Here is a 23,319-nt window from a genome sequence, read left to right on the forward strand (position 1 = left end):
CTCTGGGATGTTTGATAGTTTTTCCCATTTTTTCAAAACCGAAATTGGAGTTGTTGAGCAATTAAATACAAATAGACGGAACTGAGAGCAAGTCGGGGCTGACAGCCTCAGGGGCTCACCAGGGGGAGGGATGAAAATCATTAACCAGTGTGCTTCTAGCAAAACTATGCTTCAAAAACACTTCCCAAAAAAGGTAACATACAAAATTAAATATAATTTAGGTCCAAGTTCATTACTCAATCTACAATGAGATCTTTGCAAAACAATGCAACGGCTGTCAAGAGTTCTTGCCAGAATAAGCCTTGAAGTTTACTTTCCAGGAGTCAAGGACACTGTAGTGACACAATAATGCTGCCAAAGACATCCCAATGTGGTAAAGCAAGGCCAGCTGCAGGGTTAGGAAATGCTCCGTGTGGACACAAGGAGACAGGAATGCCCATGGCCTCCTGAGGCCCAAGAAGGTCAATGCAATGATCCATAAGAAGCAGGTCACTACCTTATTATATTCCAGGGCTGTTTCTTTGGCTGAAAAATTTCAAGCCAAATTCAATAGAGGTTATTTAAAAAAAAAAAACAAAAAAACATTTAGTGTTATTCATTAGAACTCAAAAGAGGGGCGCGCTGGCTGCTTAATTTAACCACTTTCTGCAGCAACTTAAAAAAGGCAGCATTTGGCCAGGGAATCTAATCTTCTCATCTGCAAAATCAAGACCCAGTGGATATGCAGAAAAGTCTCCTTAAGCCTTAACTACCAGAAAGGACAACAGAACAGCAGTGATGAATTTACCAAAATGCAGGACCATTCAATATGGCGGCTCTGTTGGATCCCTGCCCCAGCTCCCCTTCTTCACAAAACAAATTCACGAATAACTTAACCCATGGTTTCTGGGCTCTGGTAAAGTAGTCAGTTTTGATAAATAGATTAGGCATTACAGTATTTACACTTTCGTGGTATCAAGCAATACAAAAACACAACCACAATAATGGTTACTGGCCTTCAAAAGCCATTATAACAAGCTTCCCTGATGGTGTCCACAGCTTTACAAATGCTGGTTCTTTTCTTAATGGAGGGTAGGGGTTGGGGGACATGAAATAGGGATGCAGGGTAAGCGGGTCACATGGAAAAACACTGATTTCAAAAATCTGCTATAGTCAATAATATTAAATAGGAGTAAAATCTTGTAATTATAGACACACGCGACAATAACTGACATCCACATGACAGTAGAGCGAAGACTCCCATAAATATCTGCTGAGTGCCCTTGTGTGGCACTCTATACCCATCACACCATCCAGAAGTGATAAATGCCAGATAGTGTCTCAGCAACCAGTGAAGAAGAGGTCAGTATAAAAGGTGTTGGCCCAGCCTGGACCAGAGCGGCACTGAGAAAGAGTAACTGAGAGTCAGCTATTGACTCCAAGCCCACAGATTTCTATTCTGGTGAGATCTGTAATAACACCTTACCACGCACAGACCTCACCATGGGGGAACCATCTCTGCTCTCGGTCAAGTCAACAGCCTCCTCCTCCGGGGCCTGCGGGGACACAGAATCACATCTGACCAGTCAGTTGTGACAATGCGAGGATACTGCTGCCCCCTGACCAGAGGAGGTCTCTGTGGGTGCAGTGTGAAGTCAAATTTTAAAAAAAGCTGGGACAGAAGGCCCTGGATCCTGGAGGTGGCTTATAAGCATGGGGTGGTACAAGGGGACTGAAAACAAGGAATCACTGTGGATTTCAAACATCCACTCCCACAGGAGGACAACAAAAATTTCAAGTTCAGTGACCACAGCTGGCAATGGACGCTCTCAAGGGTTAAGGGCTTAAATAAGGAGATAGGCGAGACACGGTATCAGACACGATCACCACCCACAACAAAAAAATAGCTATTTGTAACCTGTCTTAGCTCTGGGATGCAGGATGTAAATGCAGATATACAAACATATATGTTACTGCTTGTTACTCAGCAAGGACCTACAGATTCATGGAGAGCTCCAGCTATACTGTGGCCTGCGAGTCTTCTTCTGAGCTCCGGCTATTAGCACTCTTCCCAAGGCCTTTCCAAGTGTAGCCCACAAAGGTTGGGCTGATGGGTAAGTAGCTGAAGCATTTGTATTTTTTAATAATGTTCATGCCAAATGGCAAGTCATAGGATTCCATGCCATCGAGAGATTTGCTCCCTTTGCTCACACCCTTCTTCCATTTCCTGATTCCTCTTTCCTCTGGAGTACCTGCGGAGCACACACATCACAAAACAAAAGGACATTTTTGTTAAACCGTCCTGCCAAGAACTGAGATGCTCCAACATGTCCCATAGATCAAACATGCTGGCATGACACCAAAAAAGCACACGAGGAGTGGTGGATGCCCAAAACAGCAATCTAGACTCACTAACACCCCCCCTCCCCACTTCCCATAAGAATCCCTTCTAAAGCGCTCTAAAAAGCAAATCAGATTTTGGAAAAGGCCCAGTGTCTTTATCACACCATATACAATGCCTTTACCAACTGGTCACTGCATGCCACCCCCCATTTGGACACACAAGTATTAGTGTTCTACGTGTGTACGTGCGTGCATGGGTACATGCATCCACTGGGGGGGCAAGGAGTGCTGTGCACATTTGTAACATATTACCCACTTGTACTCTTGGAAAGTTTCCACTAGTCTAACACACCTGGCAATTTTGTATCCTGACATAGGAGTCTTGGGGAAAGATCTGGATGGACCCACAGTGCTTGACACCCCAGACTTCTGTTCACAAAGCATCCTGGTGCAGAGATGCTCTGGCACTTGCTCTCGCTCCTGGGATGCCTAGCAATATACTTTACTCCCAGGGCCTGGGTGATGAGCTAGAGTCTAGGTGCAATACTTGTAGGAACCTCATTGCTCCCTTACACTAAGATATGCCCTCCCATGGACTCAGTAATCACACCAGCTTGAATTCCCATCCGTCTCACTGCATCTCTATTTGACTAAGGAGAGAAACAGGATGTTAGATCTATAAAGGTCAGTAACTAACACCTTCCACCCATCTATGCATGTGATTCCTTCTGCCTGATGTATTCACTCCTGGCCTCCCCAGCAACTACTTCTTGAATGAGGCTTTTTGGAAATGGGTTGTTTTAAGAGGCAAATCTCAACAAAACCTTCAAACCAGGGCCTCCCCGGTAGTGAAGCGGGTTGAGCACAGTGCTGTGAAGCTGTCCGCAGCCTCTGTAGCATGGGTTCTATTCCCACCCGCCAGGGAGAAACCCACATGGCATGGCAGACCTCTCCTGTCTTGCCCGCTGCTCCCCTCAGCAGTGTAATTCAGTCTGTCCGCCTGTTCTGTTCGCCGCTTTGTCTCTGGTGAATCCTCTCACCCTCCTGTGCCTCTGGGCCTGTACCCCAGTTCTTGTATAAAAATAAATAAATCTTAAAAAAAAAAACCTTCAACCCAAACAATAAGCCTCACCCTTCCATGACATCTGATGAATCTACCAGTGTCTGCGGCAGCATCTTACACTGACACATCCTCCCAAGGAAGCTAGGAAGGCCACAAGACAGGTCTCCAATCACCACATGGCCCATCACCCAGCACTTAGCACATAGGCACCCGGCCGAGAAACAGAGTTATGGGTGTTGGAGAGACACATCTGTGTCACCGATTCTGCAGCAGCCTCCGCCTACCGCACTTGGGGTCTTGGGGTCTTAGTTGGCTGGGGGCCTGCCTTAGGGACGATTCATTTAAAGGAGAGAAGTGCCGGGGGCCATCACTGTTGGCTCAGGACTGTGTGAGCAAGTCGATGAAAACCGAACTGCAGGGCATTAAGCACAGCTATGTGGGGAGAGTAGGCAGCCTGGAGTATGGCCCAGACGCCCACTGCTCTATCACCTCGTGCAAGAATTCACCTGCTTTCCCTAAAGTACAGCAGTCACCCCCTTGTCCATGGTTTTGCTTTGTGCGGCTTCAGTTATCCACAGTCAACTATGGTCCGAATATAATATAAACACTGTTATTCAGAGAGACCACATTCACATAAGCTTTATTGCACTTTCTTGTTAAAATTGTCTATTTTAGTATGAGTTATTATTGTTCATCTCTTACTGTCCCTAATTTATAAGTTAAAGTTTAGTTACGTATATGCATGTCTATATAGGAGAAAAATAGTATATACAGATTTGAGTACAATTTGCAGTTGGCAGTACCCACTGGGGATCTTGGAATGCATCCTTTGTGAATAAGGGGGAGATTAGTGTAACTCAGTGAGGAGGAAAAAGGATAAGCTCACTAGCAGAAAACTAATGCACATAAAAGGAGACGTCATCTTAACTATTAGAAAAGGCTGTTGTAATCGGTGATAGCTCTGACCTGCTTCACTCCACCTACTTGTCATATTTATTCAGCAAAAACAGTAACTCAGGTATGTGCTCAGGCTGACTGATAGACACCACATACCTGGGATGGTGTTATCCAGAATAAAAGCCACACAGCCTCCTACGAACATAGCAGTTGTGAGAAGAACATTCAACACTTGATCGATTCCGGTTATTCCTAGAAACAGAACAGAGTGACAGGGTCACCGCACAACCAGGACAGCCTGCCTTGAAGAGCCTTGGGCTGCTCACTAATCACCATTCAACCCAGTGCATGAACATGTATATTTCATTGGGTAGTTGCAAATAAATCTTGCCAGTCGTGTTTTAAACTCCTATGAATACTCCAACAATAGTCAAAAGGCATCTCTACAAGGAAAATTGCAGAGAACAATGGTGCAGAGAATTTAAGTCTAATGGAGTTACATTTGCCCTGAACTATCAAGACATTCAGGGTGTTGCAGATTTAAAAATTATAAACAGAGCAATATAAAAGATGTTTATTGTAAGGCTGAAAAAATTTTAAAGTGAGTAAGACCACAAAAATATTTGTGGTATCTGCAATCAAATAAAAATGCAGAATTCTGGCTACTAATTAGTGGTTAACTACTTTTAATTAACAACAACTGGACTTATAATGCTGTCCCCATATGAATTCATGATAGTATAAAAAGCTGCAAGAATCTCCTTGTTGTTAAAGTTCACACACTTTCTATATTTAAAAAAGATTCCCAACAGAAAGTAACAACTGTTGTGAGAATGCGGAAAAATGAAACCCTCACAGATGGCTGGCAGAATGTAAGCTGGTTCACCAGCTTCGGAAAACACATCGGTAGATCCTCAAAAAGTTAAACTGAATCACCACATGACCCAGAGAATTCTACTCCTAGGGATATGCCCTAAAGAGCTGAAAACAAGTACTCCAACAAATACCTGATTCTTGTTATTGGCAGATTCTTCATTTGTGAATTCACCTACACACTAATATATATCTGTAAACCCAAGATGAAAACTTGTAGACATTTACAGACACTCATGGACGCGCAAAGAGCGAAAAATCTGGTTTGTCCAACACATGCTCCCGTGAGCCTTTTAAACAAGAGCCTTTTAGCATCCATCTTACTGCTTCATTGTATTTCTGTACTTTTTTATTGGTGATTTCACTATTTAAAATGGTTCCCAATGCTACAAATAGGTAAGATAGGCTCTAACTTTTGTGCTAAAGTGCCATCTGTTGTTCCTAACTACAAAGAGGCTATGGTGTGTTTTACGGAGAAAATAATGTGTTAGATGAGCTTCATTTAGGCATGAGTTACAGTACTGTTGGTGGTACCTCTAGGAGCAATCATCCAGCATGTGCTAAGTCCAGGTTCATGGTGACTTTATAGAACATGATTTCATGAATGAGGACTGACTGCACTTGTACACCAAGGTTCATGACAGCATTAGTCACCATAGCCAAAAGGTAAAAACAAATATCCATCAATGATGAGTGGATAGACAGATTATAGTACATACATGTAATGGAATATTACTAAGCCATAAAAAGGGAGGGAATATATATATGCTATAACATGTTTAAATCTCAAAAACATGCTAAGTGAAAGAAGCTACACACTAAAGTCAGATATTGTATGATTCCATTTATAGGAAACATCCAGATAAAACCACAGAAACGGAAAGCAGATAGATGGTGCCAAAGACCAGGAGAAAAGGAAACATGGGGATTAACTGCTTAATAGGTATGGAGTTTGTTCTGGGATGATGAGAATGTTTTGGACACTAGATAGAGGTGACAGTCACACAGCATTGTAATGTATTAAAATGTCATTGAACTGTTCACTTAAAAATGGTTAGATCTTATGGTATGTGAATTCTGCATAAAATGTCAGCAATTAAATTATTTTAGATGGTTCCCCCTTGTTCTACATGACATTGGAGCATGAAAACAAATGGATTAAAAGCCTAATCTTTAATTCAAAGCAGCTAGTAGAAAACACATATTTCAAAGTCAAGAAATTACACATTTTAATGTAGCATTAATCTGAGAAATCAAGACTTTACAAAGGTATTCTCCCGGGTCTCCCCAGTGGCACAGAGGGTTGAGCACAGCACTGCGAAGCTGTTCACAGCCTCTGCAGCGTGGGTTCGAATCCCAGCTGTCCAGGGAGATTCCCACATGGCATGGCAGACCTCTCCTGTCGTGCCCACTGCACCCCTTAGCAGTGCTTTCAGTCTGCCTGCCTGTTCTGCTCCCCGCTCTGCCTCTGGTGAATCCTCTCACCCTCCCACACCTCTGGCCTGTACCCCAGCTATTGTATAAATAAAAAATAAATCTTTAAAAAAAAAAAGGCAAAAAAACCCCCCAAAAAACCAAAGGCATTCTCCCCCTAAAGAGGGAGCTGGAAAAAACATTAAAAAAGAAAGGCCTTAATATGCATATCAAATCAACTATGTGCACGTGCCAGCTCATGTGGGACGAGCAAAGGGCTTCCAAATAAACTCAGGCCAAGTGAGTTTTAAGTGAAATCCATAGATAAATGTTCCCCAGAACAATTACTTGAAGTTCAAAGCTTCCCCCACTCCCAATGAACTATGTGTGACCTGGAGTCTGTGGTTTCAACTTCCCCCCAATATTCAAGGCCTTTTTTCCCTACCTGTGACGAGAGGGTTCTGCCTGAGGTAACTTGGAAGGACAAGCCCAAAGAAGATGGAAAATCCAAGCACAAAGAGGTTCCGGGAAGAATTTAAGTCAATGAACTGCAGGTTCGAGAGTCCAACGGCTGTGATCATCCCTGGAGAGAGAAGTAGGGTCAAAGGGAGGCCTCCGAACTTGCCTGCTGCCTGGAGGACAGGGACAGGAAGTGTGGGGCAGATCCCAACCATGGTCTTTCTCTGTGCATCAGAAACAAGTCAGGAGACCAGTGTAGTCACAGGAGGGGGTCAGGATGTGACCGCCCGGGTCTCTGTCCACATGGCCCTTGGTCTAAGCACTCTTTGGGCTTATTCAGAGGCATAAACATCATTGTTTCTTTAGGCCAAACAGAAAACTAAGACATCATACCCCCCCCACCCACCCCTTAAACCTCAGTGTAAACATCTTGATTAAATTGGGAAACCCAAATATCTGGTCCCTGATTACTATACCTGAGTGGCACAGAGATCAAACCACATCCCATTATAAAAAGACAGTTCTAAATAGCCCATTTACAGGGAAGATAATTGCATTAAATTGGTCAGAAATACCAATTATAATTCATCTTAATTTTCTTAGCTCAATTATCCGACCTTAATTTCTTCTACCTTTAACATAAATTCAACTCAAAGGGTAGGTGTTTTATGTTTTGAAGGTACTTAATCTTACTGGAGGGAGTAGTTAATAAATGTGAAGAAAGAAAGCGCCTAGGAGGGAAGCTGGCTATCAAAGAAATGGAATTTTACCAAAGAGAGTGCAGAAGAGGGCGCCCAGCACAGGATCCGGGAGGGAGGCAAAGAGGGCGCTGAACTTCCCAATCATGCCCAATCCGAGCATGAGGGCCGCCCCATACTGGATCACCCGGCGACTGCCTACCTGCAGGACACACCAAAGGACAAAGACATGTTCGTTCACTTTGAAGCCCTCCGGCAACATGCATTTCCACCCAGGTACCCCAGAGACAAACAGGACAATACCCTCAGGCAAAATTTAGATGACTCTTAAAACTTTCAGCTAAGAGCGATCAGTCTTAGTTCACAATGCAGAGTGATCTCAGTTCATGACTACTATGAAGACAACCACAGTAAAAATATTCCCATCACCTTTCCAGATGTTGGGACACACTCAGCAGAGACAAGCTACATGTGGAATCCAAGCCCTCAGCACTTCAGCACACACAGCGGGGTGTGCAGCCTTAACTCCTGATCAAATAGTTCAGAGTGTCCTTATCTGCACATGGACTGAATAAAGAAGAGCAACTACTTGAGTTTTCAGGAGATGGAAGCAAGCTCTCTGGAAGAGCCGCAGATCATGCTCTCAGGGACTGGAAATCTAACACAACAGCCCAGAGCAGTACTGCCCAGCAGAACTTTCTAGAGTGACAGATATGTTCTATAGGGGTTGTCTTTGGTGACTACCAGCACCAGGTGATCACTGAGCTCTTGAATATGGCCATTGCAGGAGAAGAACTGGATTTTTCTAGTTCTACTAAACTTAACACAGTCAGTGCTACTGACTACAGTGCTGGACAATACAGATCAAGACTCAGCAGATTTCAGACCTGAGCTCTATTCGGGAATTTGACTTGTGCCATGTCCTTCAGCTGGTCAAGGGGCAAAATACAGCCTAGAACTGTGCTTCCTCTTGCCTGGCCTGGAATCTCCCATCAGCCTGGCTTATGCCTCAAAAAAATTTCTGCTGCAAGTCACACTTCTCCACCCAAAGGCACCTGTATAGGTGGTTCCATTGTGCCCCCTTGTGGATCTGGGCAATGAAAACAGACCCCAGGGCTGACAGTGCCCTTGAAGGGACGTTGCATGTACCTGGGGATGAGGTCCAAAGGGATTCAGAGGGAAAATCAATTAGTTCACTAAAAAGTGCTGGCAGGGTGCCTTTTCAGAAGTTGGCATCATTCAAATTGCAATAAAGATAATTATTCCACAACCCCCCAGTCCTGTTTTAGAGGGAAATGGAGGAGGTGCACCATTAGACCTTGCTAAGTCATAAGAGGATGTCTTTCAAAGGGTACAGAAAGGGAGCAGACTTCTTGAACTGCTTTCCCCTAAGAGTCCCTCCATCTCCAACATCTTTGCTACTCAGTTATTTTGCAGCAGTTGTATGTCTACAGGTTCATAGCAAAAAACTGGCTAACGAGCAAAAGACTTACATTTCCCTTAGCTTCATGTGAGAAGCATCTGCTTCTCACCAAGGGCAGTGATAGGACCCTCCAAGGATCCTGGAGGAAGCAACCTCTGGGGCAGCCCTCCCACACAATGTTCAGGATCAAGAGGCAGCAGGTGGGGCTACCAGCACATGAGGCTGAGCTCTGCAACAGGCCCAGCCAACTTACAAGAGAACCCATCAACAAGCCATGCGTGCACTGAACATGCCTTGCTCCCACTCACTGGCTTTGCAGTTACAATAAACCAAATTCAGTATTTGGTGTCTCTTCACCTTACAGGGAGCTGGGGGAGGATTTCTAATTTTATAGTGGTCAAACAGTTCTAGAAGGTTCCTGTTCACCCCAAAAGTTCTCAAGATAAAGGACTCAGGTGAGGGAGATCTGTGACTCATGCAGGCCACTCCAGCTGATGAATCAGCTAGAAAGCTGCACGGCATAGGGTGGCGGAGGCTGAGCTGCAGGCCTCAGCACTCAGCAAACAGCATGCTTTGGCCGGAGGCAACTGTGATATGGAGTTTATTTACAAGGACTAAATTTGGAAGGCCAAGAAGGCTGGATTGTGGAGTCTTGTGTTTGGAGTAGGGCAGGAAGGTAGGACCTCAGACCCACACCCTGCTTCAACCTGACTGACTGGCTGTGGTTTGTCTCATCCACTCGCTCCACCACAGACTTCACCTGAAAGAGAAGGATGCCACTGCCATGGCTTGAAAACCGTGAGATCTAGATCTAGTGCTGTCTCTTAAGTGGTCTCCCCCACCCACCGTGATCTACTCTCATCACAGCAGCCAGAGCGGCCCTAAAACAAAAAAACACACAGGTAGTCACTCCCTGGGGCACCCCTTTCCACTGGTGGCCTGCAGAACCCGCGCGACCCGGTCCTCTGCTAGCAGGAGTTCTCATCTTCTCTTACCCAAGCCCCGCTCCTGCCCCACTGGCCTCCTTACTGATCTCTTACCCAAGCCCTGCTCCTGCAACAGGGCTTTGCTCCTGCTTCTCCCCCACCCCCGTGCCCCCAATTCCCTTTCCCTACCCTGTAGCTGCACAGTTCCCTCCCTTGCCTCCATCAGTCTTTGCTCAAAGTCACTTTGATGAGGCTCAGTGTGACCGATCTATTTAACACTCACCCACCCTCACCCCTAACCCCCCACCCTGCCATGTTTCTGTCAGAATGGCCATGCTTACTCTCTGTTGTCTTCCCTGCTAGAATGAAAACTCCATGAGGATGGGGATATTTGTCTTTTTTATTTACTGATGCATCCCAAGTGTTTAGAACAGCAACATAGCAAAGGGCTGGTACTTAACAAAAATTGTAGAATACATGAAAGTGCCTTAGTGCCCACCTGGCAGCCAAGGAGGGATAGCCCGTCACAGGCATTCCAAACACCCATTAATGGAAAAAAAAGGGGACGGAATCCAAGGCCTGCCTTCTGTGACTCATGGCAGCAAATTAATGAAAGGGATCAACACTTCAACACTCACACACAATATTTATACCTTAGTGATTCCCAGAACTCCAATGTTGGGACTGGATGAAGTAGAGCCATTCCCAGTACCAAATACGCCATCCAGAACGCACGAGACGCCCTCCACAAAGATCCCTCTGAAATGGAAAGGAGTGGGGGAAAAAAGAAGCGTTCACTCAATGTGGAAAACACTCCCAAATACACTCTAAATGGCTACAATCCGAAGGAGGAGTCTGTGGACCTGTAGCCTGGTACTCCCGGGGAGGATTAGAAGTGCAGACTCCCAGGCCTCACTCCAGACAAACTGCAACAGAACCTGCACTTGAACAGGACCTCCTTAGTGCCCATTTGATGCTGAGAAGCACCTCTCTAAACCACACATTGACATGGGTATCCAAAAATCATTCCAAAGTAAAGGATTGTCCTCATAACAGAACCGTATGTTGGGATCCAAGAGAAACAAGACATCCACTGATTTGATGCCTTTACTATTATCGTTTCATCAAGAAGGAAATGCTCTGTTATTTTACAAACATTGAAACTTTTAAAAGAACATTTTTTAAAAAGAACACACTGTTAATATAACCTTGTGCAATAACCCCATTAGCGAGAGACAGAGAAACCAGATCTGTAAACCGTAACAGAACCAATGCAGGGATGCTAAGACCCCAGCCCACTGGACCGCATCACACAAGCATCTCCTCAGCGGTGGCAGCTGGTGGGCTTGAAACGGGGAATGATGACCTGGGCTACTTTCTCTTCTCTGCAGCCTCCATGGAGTCCCATTTGCTACCAGCATCCAGAAGCTAAAGACCAGGTGTGTCGAGAACATAACCCCCATGGCTCATGAACTTCTCTATACTCTGTAGACTTCGCTTAGTCCTGCTCTTGCTATTTTTTTTTTAAGATTTATTTATTTATGCATACAAGAGCTGGGGTACAGGCCAGAGTTGCGGGGGGTGAGGATTCACCAGAGACAGACTGGGGACAGAACAGGCAGACTGACTGAAAGACACTGCTGAGGGGAGCAGCGGGCAAGACAGGAGAGATCTGCGGCACCATGTGGGTTGCTCCCTGGCCGGCCGGGGATTGAATTCATGTTGCAGAGGCTGCGGACTGCTTCATAGTGCATTGCTTAACCCCTTGCGCCACCAGGGAGGCCCTGCTCTTGCTATTTAAATGAATTATAATTGTGAACAGATAACATGGTGCCTGCTCCTAAGAAAGGTTGGGAAAACAAGACATCAAAAGGGACAAACATGACCCAAAAACAAGCAAAAAACAGTGGCAGCATCTGGCATCTGTGTTGGTGACCTTAAGGTCTCACAGACAACATCTTATCTGACTGGAATAGGTGAGCAAAACGGGCTCCATTTAGGATGGCACTCTCGGTTTCTTCCCCAGCTGATCTGATCCAAACAGTAAAGCATAAGCGCTGGCCCGCGAAAGACCTGGCTTCACAGGGACTCACCTGTTGATTGCGTGAATGGGAGGTGGCGGGGCGCAGGACAGCCGTGCACATGCGTAGTAGTCCCCGATGGACTCGATGATGCTGGCGACCACTGCGCTCAGCATGCCGATGACACCGGCCGCAGAGACGGTGGGCAGTCCCCACTGAACTAAGGAAGGAAAACAAGCATGAAATCCTCATGCTTCCCTAGAGGGGCAGGAAAAGTCAGGACAGGGTCACTCAGTATGAGATCCACTCCAATTTTGAAGCTCTTGGAAACAACTGTTTTCAACCCCAAGTAACCAAAGCACTAGATGTCTGGTAAGGCGTTGGCTGAAGATGGCCGTAACCGGGACTGGTCTGCGCGACATCTTTATTTAAAAGAAACTGGCTGGAAGAGGCTGGTGTTCTTCCCGCTTCAAAGCCACACTTGGTATCAACTAAATTACAGTTTAGCATAGACAGCCTGCTGTGCTGGGATAGAAATTTATAGGGGAAGGATTTTTAGCATGGTACAAAATAATGGTGCTCTTGTCCCGTGGGTGGCATCAGATGAATAAGCAGCCAAAAGTCACCAGTTAAATTTAAATCCCAACAGGAAAGCATGGCACTCCGAAGAGATAACTTTTGTCTTGGGTAATTGCAGCATTTTTTTTTTTTTAAAGTAAACCATATTATGGAAAACTAAATAATTTCCTGTAAGTCAGTCCCCAGATAGCTTCATTTTTTGTGTCTGGATTTAATAATTCCTCATTAGATTTTTTTTCCCCTTTTTCCTTTCAAAGCTATATCTACTTGGGAATTGAAAGCCATAGACCTTTTTAAATAAAAATAGCATGAAAAACTTTCACTGTTCAGATAAATAGACTTCCTTGATCAAGTATCTAGGCTGCCTCTCCTTGAACAACACGTTAATTACAATACAGCCATTAAGTATAAAGCACAGTGGGGAAAAAATTTAAAAAACGGGTAAAGTCTTTGTGCAGGGACTTTGTCCCGTCCCTGGGAATGGGACGTGGGAGATACAGGGGCTGTATAATGGTCAGACTTCAAATGCAGACAACCCAAACCAGGTCACAAGGAGTGTGAGGAAGCCAGGAACAGGCGCAGTGCCCGTTCAGGAAGTCTGGAAAGCGGGAGACAGTGGAGAGGCTTATCTGGGTGGGCAGTGCCTGAGCATCAGCAGGTGGGCAGAAGGTGTCAGGAACAGGCTGGAGTCCAGCAGAGGAAGTGTGGCCTAGGGCAAGCAGGTTCTGGAAGGGCTGACAAGCTACCCAGAGAGGCGTGGCCTCTGTTCTTAAGGAGCAGCACTGGGTTTGAGAAGAGGAAGGTGAAGTCAAAGAAGTACAGACTCTGCCTGGACTGTATGTGAGGACAGATGCTCTAGGACTTCTTTACCCCTGAGAGCAGAGGGTCAGGGTGCATGTCCTTGGGCGGTGGCATGGCCACCAGCCTCAGGCTTGGTCCACAGCTCAGCACCAGGTGAAAATGGAAAGCATTTGTATTTTCTAAAGAAACTTTCATAACAGCTACCTTTGCTGATGTAGCCCCTCGTGGTTTCATTTTAGGGTCATCATTTTGTGGGAGTCTTATTTTCAGAAACTGCCAATTTTCTCTCTTGACTGTTAGTGCTTTTCTTATTCTTTACCCCTTTTGTCTGAAGGCCTTAATTTTGATTTTAAAAAACTTTATTCATCTACCTCCACGTTTTAAATGTGTAATCTTAATTTCTTATATACATATTTTGAAAATTTTAAAATTTGGTTTTTTCCAGGCTTCTAGTTAAATCTGTTATTTCATCTCTCCTCTTAACCAGAACCCTTGTTACTTCACAGCAGGGCTTCGCAACCTCAGCACTGTGGACATTTTAGGCCAGAAATCTATTGTATCAACCAATCCAATTTATTCTTAAAATACTGAAGCCTAAGAACCACTGCTCTGGATATGTAAAAACCTACCTCTATATCACCACAGAGCGCATAAGGCCTTATGCTTTTGGTTTGCTGGGGTGGCTTTTTATCTAGGGAGGGCTTTGGCAATGAAGGGGCTGTGGCATTACAGGCCATCTTAAGAGCAGCCTGGCAGTGCTCACTACTTTCCAGATGCTCAGTGCCCAGTCCACCCGCCATGCCTCATGTACACGGACCCTGTGACAGACCCTGGAGGAATCCTTCTGGCCTCTTAGCTCACACACAGCTGCTTCTCAGGAGAAGCCGCCATGCATTCCTATTTGTGCATGTCTTGGGAGCTGCCCTGCACAAGCAGAGGACACCCCATCCACCCCACATGTGGCACAGGGGTGTACCTGCCCTCCCACAACTCCTCTGACTGCCTTACCAATTGACTTTTATGTTCATAAACCATGCATGTTCTTTTTTGGCAAAAGAATAGGTACATAAGTACATGCTTATAGCACAGGATCTGATGAGAATGTTAGTTCAGAAAGACTAGGTTTTTTAAAGCGTTTGTAAATGTGTCAAGAACAGAAAGAACAACTGTCAAAGATGCTATCATTTAACATGCTCAGAACAGTTGCTTTTGGCCCATCTTAATATTCTTGCCTTTTCCTCCTCATGATTACAAAATATGACAGCTAAACAGGGGACTAAAAAGTGACTAAGCTCAAGTTTTAATTCTAATAGAAACCCAAGTACCAAGAAAAGATTCTTCACAATAGAAACATGTAATAACCCCTGGATTCACAGTAGTCACTTGGGGGCAGAGGCGGGGTGGGTCTAGAAAGTGTTAAATGTGAACCCAGTGGAAACCTCAGGTGGGGCTCTCATCCCAACCCCCCCTTTAATACCCACCCCCACCCCCCCAACACCTTGCCAAGAGTTACTTAACACAAGTTATTTAAGATTCCCCTTCCACTCATATGTGACTATCAATTTACCAGATAATGTGATCAAATTAAGGAAAAAAGACAGACTATAGCTAGCCATTAAACGATTATATAAATTTCATCATGCTTGGGCACCTTGCTTGCTTTGGGTCCCTCTCACTCAAGTCTGCTCATTTTGGCAGCTAGGTTCTAGGTGGCTATACACTTGCCTTTCTAAGCAGTTGCTCTCAAATCCTCACCCACAGACCTCAAACCTGGCAAGAGAACCGTCATCCAAGTGGTGCCCCTTCATCTTAGTGGGACCTAAAGAACCAACTGGCTAATCTGAAAAGGGAGCTAGTTACCCCGTGTGAGAAATATGGGACTGCTGAAGCAGGGCCTCCCTGCTTTGCTGTCAAATCCTCTCATGACCAGAGCAGTGAGCTCTTCAGGGCACATTTTAGGACAAAGGAAGTTTTCCATACTTCAGACCCTTCTGCTAACTTCCAACTCCTGTAACTTGGGCCCTCATGGGCTCCTGACCCCTCTTGGCCTCTAGAATACTTACATGGGTATGGGACCTTAAACCACGGTGCCACCAGAAGCACCCCTTGCCTGGCATCTGTCCGAGCGTAGAAGCCATACTTTGTGCTGTCAGGAGGAAAGACATCTGTCACGGTGAAGATGAAGCAGAGCAGCCAGGACACAAGGATAGCCAGGATGATCTGAAGTGATCGAAGGAGTATGCCGTCAGACCTGCAGAGGTTGGCTACTGGCAAATTGCATGCCCTCCTAAAGTCTAAACACCAACCCCAGAGCCCACCACCACCAGTTCTATGCACCCACACAAAAAAAGCATGTAACAGATCCACCGATAACCCAGCCCTTCATTGGAATCACATGTAGAGAGAGCAGTCTTACACAGCTAATGTTACGTTAACCTTGAGTCTGGCTGACAGAGTAAGAATGGACACTCAGCCTGCAGAGGGCTGTGTAGCCAGATTCTCCCCAGCGTCATCCTCCATGGCGAAACCTTCCACGGCTTTTAAACTTTAATTCCTTGATGAACTGGGTAATGACTTAGTACCCCCCTCCGATGTCACCACACAAACAAGTTTCCCCGAGGAGAATCTGTTTCCAACCTCCTTTTACATAAACATTTTATACATGAACCAAAGGCAAAATTGTCAGGATGAGAATAAAATGTGACTACTCACAGGAAACATTTTGAAAAGTTGTAACTTATACGCAGTCCATCCCTTCTTGGATTTGTAAATTGGGAGAGGAAATTTAACATTTCTTGCATACTGAGAAAACAATAGTACCAGGAAAATTGTCCTAAGGAGATAATGAAAATAAAAAGATTAGGGAGGCTGTATGTCTGTATTTAAATAATACTCAAAGCTTCAATGGCAAAATTGACCATGTGTTTGATTCATTTATCTAAAAAACTCCTGTTAACTATTCTTTTGGAAATGCCCTTTTCAGAGAGATATTAGACCTCCTTTTCTTGGCGTTTCTTGACACTGAAATTAAATTGCAATGCACGTGCTTTGGTTACATTTTCCTAAGCAGAATAAGAAAACCCAAAGAATGTATACGTGTACTGATGGGGAAAAAGATACCAGATACACACACTACACAGGATAACTACAACCATCAATTCGTTCAAAAACCAAGCAATTACATAAGTGTGCACACCCACACATGCGCACACAATATGTGAAAAGGTTGGGATCAAAATGCTTAGGGTTTGGCTTCATGCAACAGTTTTGACTATTTTCCCCTACTTTTCTGGACTTTCTAACTTACAGTGAGCATAATTTTAAAAAAGCAAAGCTTCAATATCCAAAGCAAATACATACAGAATTCAGTATGAATAAGATTTCTGAGGTTTCTGTGTGTCAACGTGTGTGAAGGACCCCCAGTCCAGCATCCCCACCTTCTGCTGAGGTTCCTCTGACACCCGCTTTATAGAGACACACCAGCGGTCCAAGATCTTGGGGTTGGGGTGGGAGTGTGGTGGGCAGGGCCTAGCTCTGTGGCAGGGGTGCTCAGCTGCCTTGCACGCTGGCTGGAAGGGATGCCTAGGCTGGCTCAGGCGTCCCACTGACTCAGATGCACTGAGTGCCATGCGGGCGGCCCCCACCCCAGGTGGCCAGTGGTGCAGGGGGCTTCTCATCACTGCAACAACATACCGCAGAAGGCTGTGTCTCATCACCCATACAGACTTGCTCTTTCACTTACATACAACCCGAGGTAGAGTTGGCAGGAAGGTTGAGTTCTCTGTCAAAGCTAAGCTTAATTGCTCCCAGGCACAGTTCCAATTGCTCAGATGGAATTATCAGCTCCATTGATGGCCAGTCAAGGGCAGCTTTAGAGTCACACTCCTAATGAGGTGCCGACTGCAGCTGGCAGGGGAAGAGGCTGTGCTGCTGGCCCGTCTTCCCACCTACTCAGGGGCTTCGCTGACCTGATAACTGGGTGCCTGTCCTATTACAGTCAGTACCAGCTCAAGGTTGACAACATACCTGGTGCCCAAGTTGTTCCAGTTTCCCTGGAGTAGTGAAGTTTAGCAAAACCTGATAGGGTGATGAGTGATACCAAAATTGGTGTGTTTTAAACTTAGGCCCAGATAAAATTTTCATTTTTTTTTTTTTTAAAGTGTGTTTTTTTTTTAAAGATTTATTTATTTTTATACAAGAACCGGGGTACAGGCCAGATGCGTGGGAGGGTGAGAGGATTCGCCAGAGATAGAGCGGGGAAAAGAACAGGCAGACTGACAAAATATACTGCTGAGGGGGGCAGCGGGCAAGACAGGAGAGGTCTGCCACGCCATGTGGGAGAATCTGTGATTCTCTGGCCAGCCAGGATCAAACCGGTGCTGCCGAGGCTGCGGACAGCTTCACAGCGCTGCGCTCAACCGCCTGCGCCACTAGGGGAGGCCCTAAAATTTTCACGCTTTAAAAAAATGTCCTGTACTAAAAGGCCCTACATATGTTCTGACTGTCATTATTTCAGGGATGCCCCACCTGACAGACATCAATTGTGGTGCTCACTTTTCAAAGCACATTTAAAGCAGAGGACATGGAACCAGGTCTAGGTCCCAAATCTGGCAACTGAAATTAAGAATGAACAGGGCAGGTAAATACTACTTTTCTTTTATCTCCAATACACCTGTGGAGCAGGTGGCAACCCCATTAGAGAGAGACAGGAACAGAGGCTTGGGGTGGGGGCCCACCCGCCTGAACTTACACACCTTCCCAGCCAAGCAGAGAAGGAACAGGAACCTGAGCTCCAGATCCAGGCCAGGGTGCCACCCACTACACCTGGAAGCTTCTATCCCCTGTATACATTTTGCTTGCTTGCCGAACTTGGTTTTTTATCTTTACAAATATTATGTAAACAATTCTTTTACTATATGAATAGACTACATTTCTTTTTTTGGGGGGGGTAAGTGACTGTTCATGTCCTTTATTACCCCACCAGAACTCTCTCTCCTTTAGAGAAACTCTGAATTAGGACATTTATGTGTCACATATTCATTTATAATGTAATGTCAGTGATTTTAAAGAATTTTAAATGTATCAGTGGTAAAATTCACCTATTTTCTTTTCAATATTTACTTCAAGATCTTTCTTGTCTTATGATTAGGTATTTATATAAGTTGTAATTTGATATAAATCTAACTTTTTCCAAATAATTATCTAATATTGCCTATACAATTCTTCCATTCCCCAGTTGTTTCAAATATGACTGTCATCCTGTACAATATATTACTTTTCTTCTTGGTTCTATTTCTGTTCCTCCTGTTCTGCTCTACCAATGTCTGTTCTTGTCCCAGGACCACAGTAGAGTCCCCCCCTTATTTGAGGGGGACACCTCCCCCAAGATCCACAGTGGAAGCCTGAAACTGCATATATACCCTATCTGTACTGTTTTTTCCTGTACATACCTATGAAGCTTACTTTATAAATTAAGCACACTAAGAGATTAATAATAACCAACTATAAAACAGAGCAACTACAACAAAATATTATAATAAAAGTTACATGAATTATGTACTGTCTCAATATATCTTATTGTATAAAATATTCTTGGATAATGGTTGACTGCAGGTAATGGACTCATAGAAAGCATGACTAGGTGGAGGAGGAAGATACTGTACTGGTATTAAGCTTTGGAATGTATCAATTCTTGTAAGGGCAAATCACTATTCCCCCATCTCCTGACCTTTTCATTACTGATTCATGTTATTTTATACTGTCAATACAACTACTAGCACACACACAACATCCAGAACTTTAAATATTGCTGTAATAGCAAACATACTTATATTCATTTCTAATTTTATTAGACAGGTCTTATTCGTCTTTCACCATTAAATTATAAGGCATTTTCAAATCTTGTTCATGAAAGACTCTTCTACTCCACATTGCCAACAGTTAATAGCAGGGATACAGGATTGAGGTTTTTTTGGTCACCATGGTTATTATTAATAAAATGTATCATGAACCCATGATGGGTTTTATTAATAAATTTTCTAATATTTACTTCTCCATGGGCTCCTGAAGTAACACCATGCATTGTTGTTTTATTTTGTTGTTGTATTATCTGTAGCAGCATTTTCCTAAAATATGTTCCAAGGAACATTTTCCCAAGGTATGTTTATAGCATAAACATATACACACGCGCACACAGATGCACACACACACAAAGATGTGCAGAGATGGCTACTATAGTAAGGTTTTCTGAAGTCTTCTCCACACTTGCATTTTAAAGGATCGCAAGGATCCTGACCGTAGAGAAAGACAATGAGCTTCAGCATGCTACTACCCAAATTTAACTGACTTGAGCCCAACATTCACCTGGCAGCTCAGGTATTTACATAACAGCAGGTAAAAAAGTGTCTGTGCAGATAGTCCCTGTTGTATTAGCTCTGTCAGGATTTGTCCTCTGGATAAAATTAACTGGGTCATCATCCTTCCATCTGAAAGCTCCAGAACAGTTTAAACACTGCAGGAATTTACTTTTCCTTGAAGATATAACACACTCACTATCTGACTACTGGGCCCCAGTGCTCCTTTGAACAGTAATAGTCCTTCCTTCACCTTCCCACCTTGGCTAAAGGTGTGATAATGCCCCCAACCTACCCCACTTTCTCACAGGCACTGTTGGGCACCTGCCCTGTAACAGACTGAGCCAGCTAAAGAGGTGTCAAGGCGGCCTGCCAGGAGTCAACATCCCAAGGACAAAAGAAGAGTTCTCGGAAACTAAAACTCATGAGAGCAGAAATGATCAGCAGCAGGGGTCATTAAAAAGTTGAGGAATCTTCCCATGAATGGAGAAAAAGGTGAAAATGAGAAAAGGCAGAGGAAGAATTCAGGAGGTCTGAGAGTCTAGAAGTTCCTGAAAGATAAGGATTCGAACGGAAGGGAAGACGACAGCCATGAATAATTCAGGATCATTTCTCCTGAATGCCTGAGCTTGTTGAGGAAGACGGCAGTGAAGACCCTGGGACAGACAGCACTTGGGCTGGAGGTGATGCAGAAGACGGGCTGCAGGAAGGGAATGAGGGTGTGAAGAATCAAAGATGACTCCAGGGTTTCCAGCTTAGGCAACTGGGTGTGTAGTCAAGCCAGGGACTGCCAGGAGGATGACAGGGAAAGGAACTGATCTGGGGGGGTCAAAGGAGGTCAAAAGTCTGAAGTTTTCTTCCTTTAAAGTTTGAGGTTCCTTGGGTAACAGCAAATGGAGAGGAAGGCAGGCACTGGATCTGCAAGTTGAAGCTCAGAGATCTGGGCTAAGGCTTATGAGGAAGCTGCCCGCAGAACAGGTTTTGGGAGATGCTGTGGACTAGAGGACATCTCTGGGGGGGAAGCAAGGAGACCTGGTGGCCCAGGATGAAATTCTGAGGAGTTTGAACATTGAGAGATCAGGGAGAGGTGGAGTAATTTTGGTTATTTATGCTTTTCTGGAAAACCACCCATTTTGTGAATTTTTTGTAATATTTTATTTATACATTTTTTACATCATTGTTCATTTTTATTTATTTATTTATACAAGCACTGGGTATAGTCAGAAGCGCGGGAGGGTGAGAGAATTCACCAGAGCCAGAGCGGGGAGCAGAGCAGGCAGAAGGACCAAAGTACACTGCTGAGGGGAGCAGCGGGCGGCAGGAGAGGTCTGCGCGCCATGTGGGACCCTCCTCCGGTGGCCAGGGAGCAGCCGGGGATCGAACCAGCGCTGCAGAGGCTGCGTGCGGGCAGCTTTGCAACCCAGTGCTCAACTGCTGCGCCACCGGGGAGGCCCTGAAATTTCTTTTAACGTGGGGCTAGGGAGCACAGATTTGACATCCCCCAGATATGTGGTTTTACCCCTTTACATGTCCACATATTCCCTTCTCATCTTAATTAGCTTTGCCAGAAGTTTGTCAACGTATTACTTTCCAAAGGGCCGGCTTTAGGATTAAAACTCCTAGCTGCTCCTACTCTTTGTTTTATTAAAATTCCTACTTTCATTGAGTGTTTTTTCAATCCTGTTTTTCTAGTTTCTGGAAATAAGCTCTGAGTCCATGTTTTGTTTTAACTTTTAGGTTAGAAATCTTCTCGAGACCAACTGACTGCTCTGCAAGCGTGATTAGTGCTGGTGTCATCATCATTTTCTAAATCATCAGCAATTTAGAAGTTTCAATTTCCTCTCTGACTACAAGTTATTTATAACTGGCTTTTTTTTTTTTTTTTTTTTAGCTTGAAGCGGTTTGGGGGTTTTGTTCACCCTTTTGTTATTGGTTTCTAATTTTACGGTATGGAGACAAGTATAATTTTTCCTCCTTGGAACTTACTGCATTTCATTGAGTGAACGTTTTTATATGCTACATACACAAGCACTGTGATGTGGAGAAAATACTGACCAAGCTTCAGTGAATGAGAAAATTAAAAATGATCCTGACATTTTCACATACCTTAATTTGTAGTGATATATGGATTAAATTATGCAAAGATTATTGATGCATACCACATTCCATCAGAGAGAGGCAGGGTTAAGTGTTATTTATCAAAGTATTAGATATCTTTATTGATAGTACTTTAAGGGGTAAGTGACATCTTTAATGAACGTGAAGTTCTGCCACTGACAGCAGACTCTGGAAGGAGCCTCCCAGCAGGAGGGCAGAGCTCTGCCCTTCTACACCAACAGAGCCTTTCTGCAGCATGTCTGTCTCCAGCTACTCTGGAAGTATTCTGCTTCCTTCACAAGAAGGATGTGTCTTTTCTGTTTTTCAGTTCATGCACATGACACTTGGCAGACTTCTAAAATCAAGAGCTAATGGTGCCATCACCTTATCCTAACCTTCCCAAAGCTTAGCCCTTACAACCTTTTCTCTGTACATTGTTGCCAAATCTGCTTTTGCAACCTTAATTTCAGGCCACTTCCCAACCTCTAGGTCCAAAACCCTTCAATAATTCCCTGACATGGAGAAAAAGGAGCCCTTTTACATTGCTGTTGGGAATGCAAACTGGTCTAACCACTATGGAACACTGTTACTAAAAATGGATCTACCATATGACCTAGCAATTCCACTCCTAGGAATCTACCCAAAGGATGCAAAAACATTAATTCAAAAGGAAACCTGCACTCCTGTGTTCATAGCAGCAGTATTTACAACAGCTAAAATACAGAAACAAACTATCAGACTCTTATTTAAAAAAAAAAAAATAGCAAAAAGAAACCTCCTATAAGTCTGTATAAATGTTAACATTCCAAGAGGCTTTCCTCAGTGGTGGGGGGAGTGGCTGTCCACTCCTGAATGGTCTGGAAACACTTACAGCATGGCGATGCCCCAGTGCTTCCCCGCTCTCTCTCCTGCTGCTTGGAAACCAGAGAGGCCGATGAGGGCCACTGTGGGTGTGATGGTGAGGGGCCCAATGTATTTCAGCAGTGCTCCAGGAAGGCCGAGGAGGCCAATGACCACCTCTATCAATGAGGACATGATGATGGCCCCCTGGATCTGGAACAAGAGAGAGCAGAGACATGAGAGCAAGCTGCTCACACATCACACACTACTAATGTCACCTGCACCCAAGCTCATAATCCTGCAAAACAACAAATCACTCTATAACAGGCATGACATAGCTAGAAAATTCCAGGGACCCCAAAAGCAGCCTGTGGGGGGGTGACTAGAGCCTAGCAAACCTAAGTATCACATGACTAATATAATAGACCCTGGGCACAAAGCCAACTGGCCTTTTCCACTGATAAATAAGATAGACATCATTTACACCGATAGTTCCCATTTAAGTCACACAGCATGCAAACCCAGCCTCAGAGAAACACTGTAGTACAAAGATT

General features: G+C 44.5%; 1 protein-coding gene across 2 annotated transcripts in view; it reads right to left on the minus strand.

The window, feature by feature from the left end:
- Nucleotides 1-1,998: 1,998 nt before the first annotated feature.
- Nucleotides 1,999-23,319, minus strand: part of SLC23A2 (solute carrier family 23 member 2) — a gene marked incomplete at both ends in the record, with an annotated part of 56,111 nt that continues 34,790 nt past the window's right edge. For both annotated transcript variants that reach the window (XM_084247565.1, XM_084247566.1), the window contains 9 exons: nt 1,999-2,231; nt 4,439-4,534; nt 7,014-7,151; nt 7,798-7,927; nt 10,728-10,833; nt 12,168-12,315; nt 15,539-15,695; nt 16,188-16,308; nt 22,797-22,978. In XM_084247565.1, the coding sequence (XP_084103691.1) occupies nt 1,999-2,231; nt 4,439-4,534; nt 7,014-7,151; nt 7,798-7,927; nt 10,728-10,833; nt 12,168-12,315; nt 15,539-15,695; nt 16,188-16,308; nt 22,797-22,978 (1,311 nt within the window). The remainder of the gene's footprint in view (nt 2,232-4,438; nt 4,535-7,013; nt 7,152-7,797; nt 7,928-10,727; nt 10,834-12,167; nt 12,316-15,538; nt 15,696-16,187; nt 16,309-22,796; nt 22,979-23,319) is intronic.

The sequence above is a fragment of the Talpa europaea genome (genome assembly GCF_964194135.1).
Source record: "Talpa europaea genome assembly, chromosome: 11".
Classification (NCBI taxonomy): domain Eukaryota; kingdom Metazoa; phylum Chordata; class Mammalia; order Eulipotyphla; family Talpidae; genus Talpa; species Talpa europaea.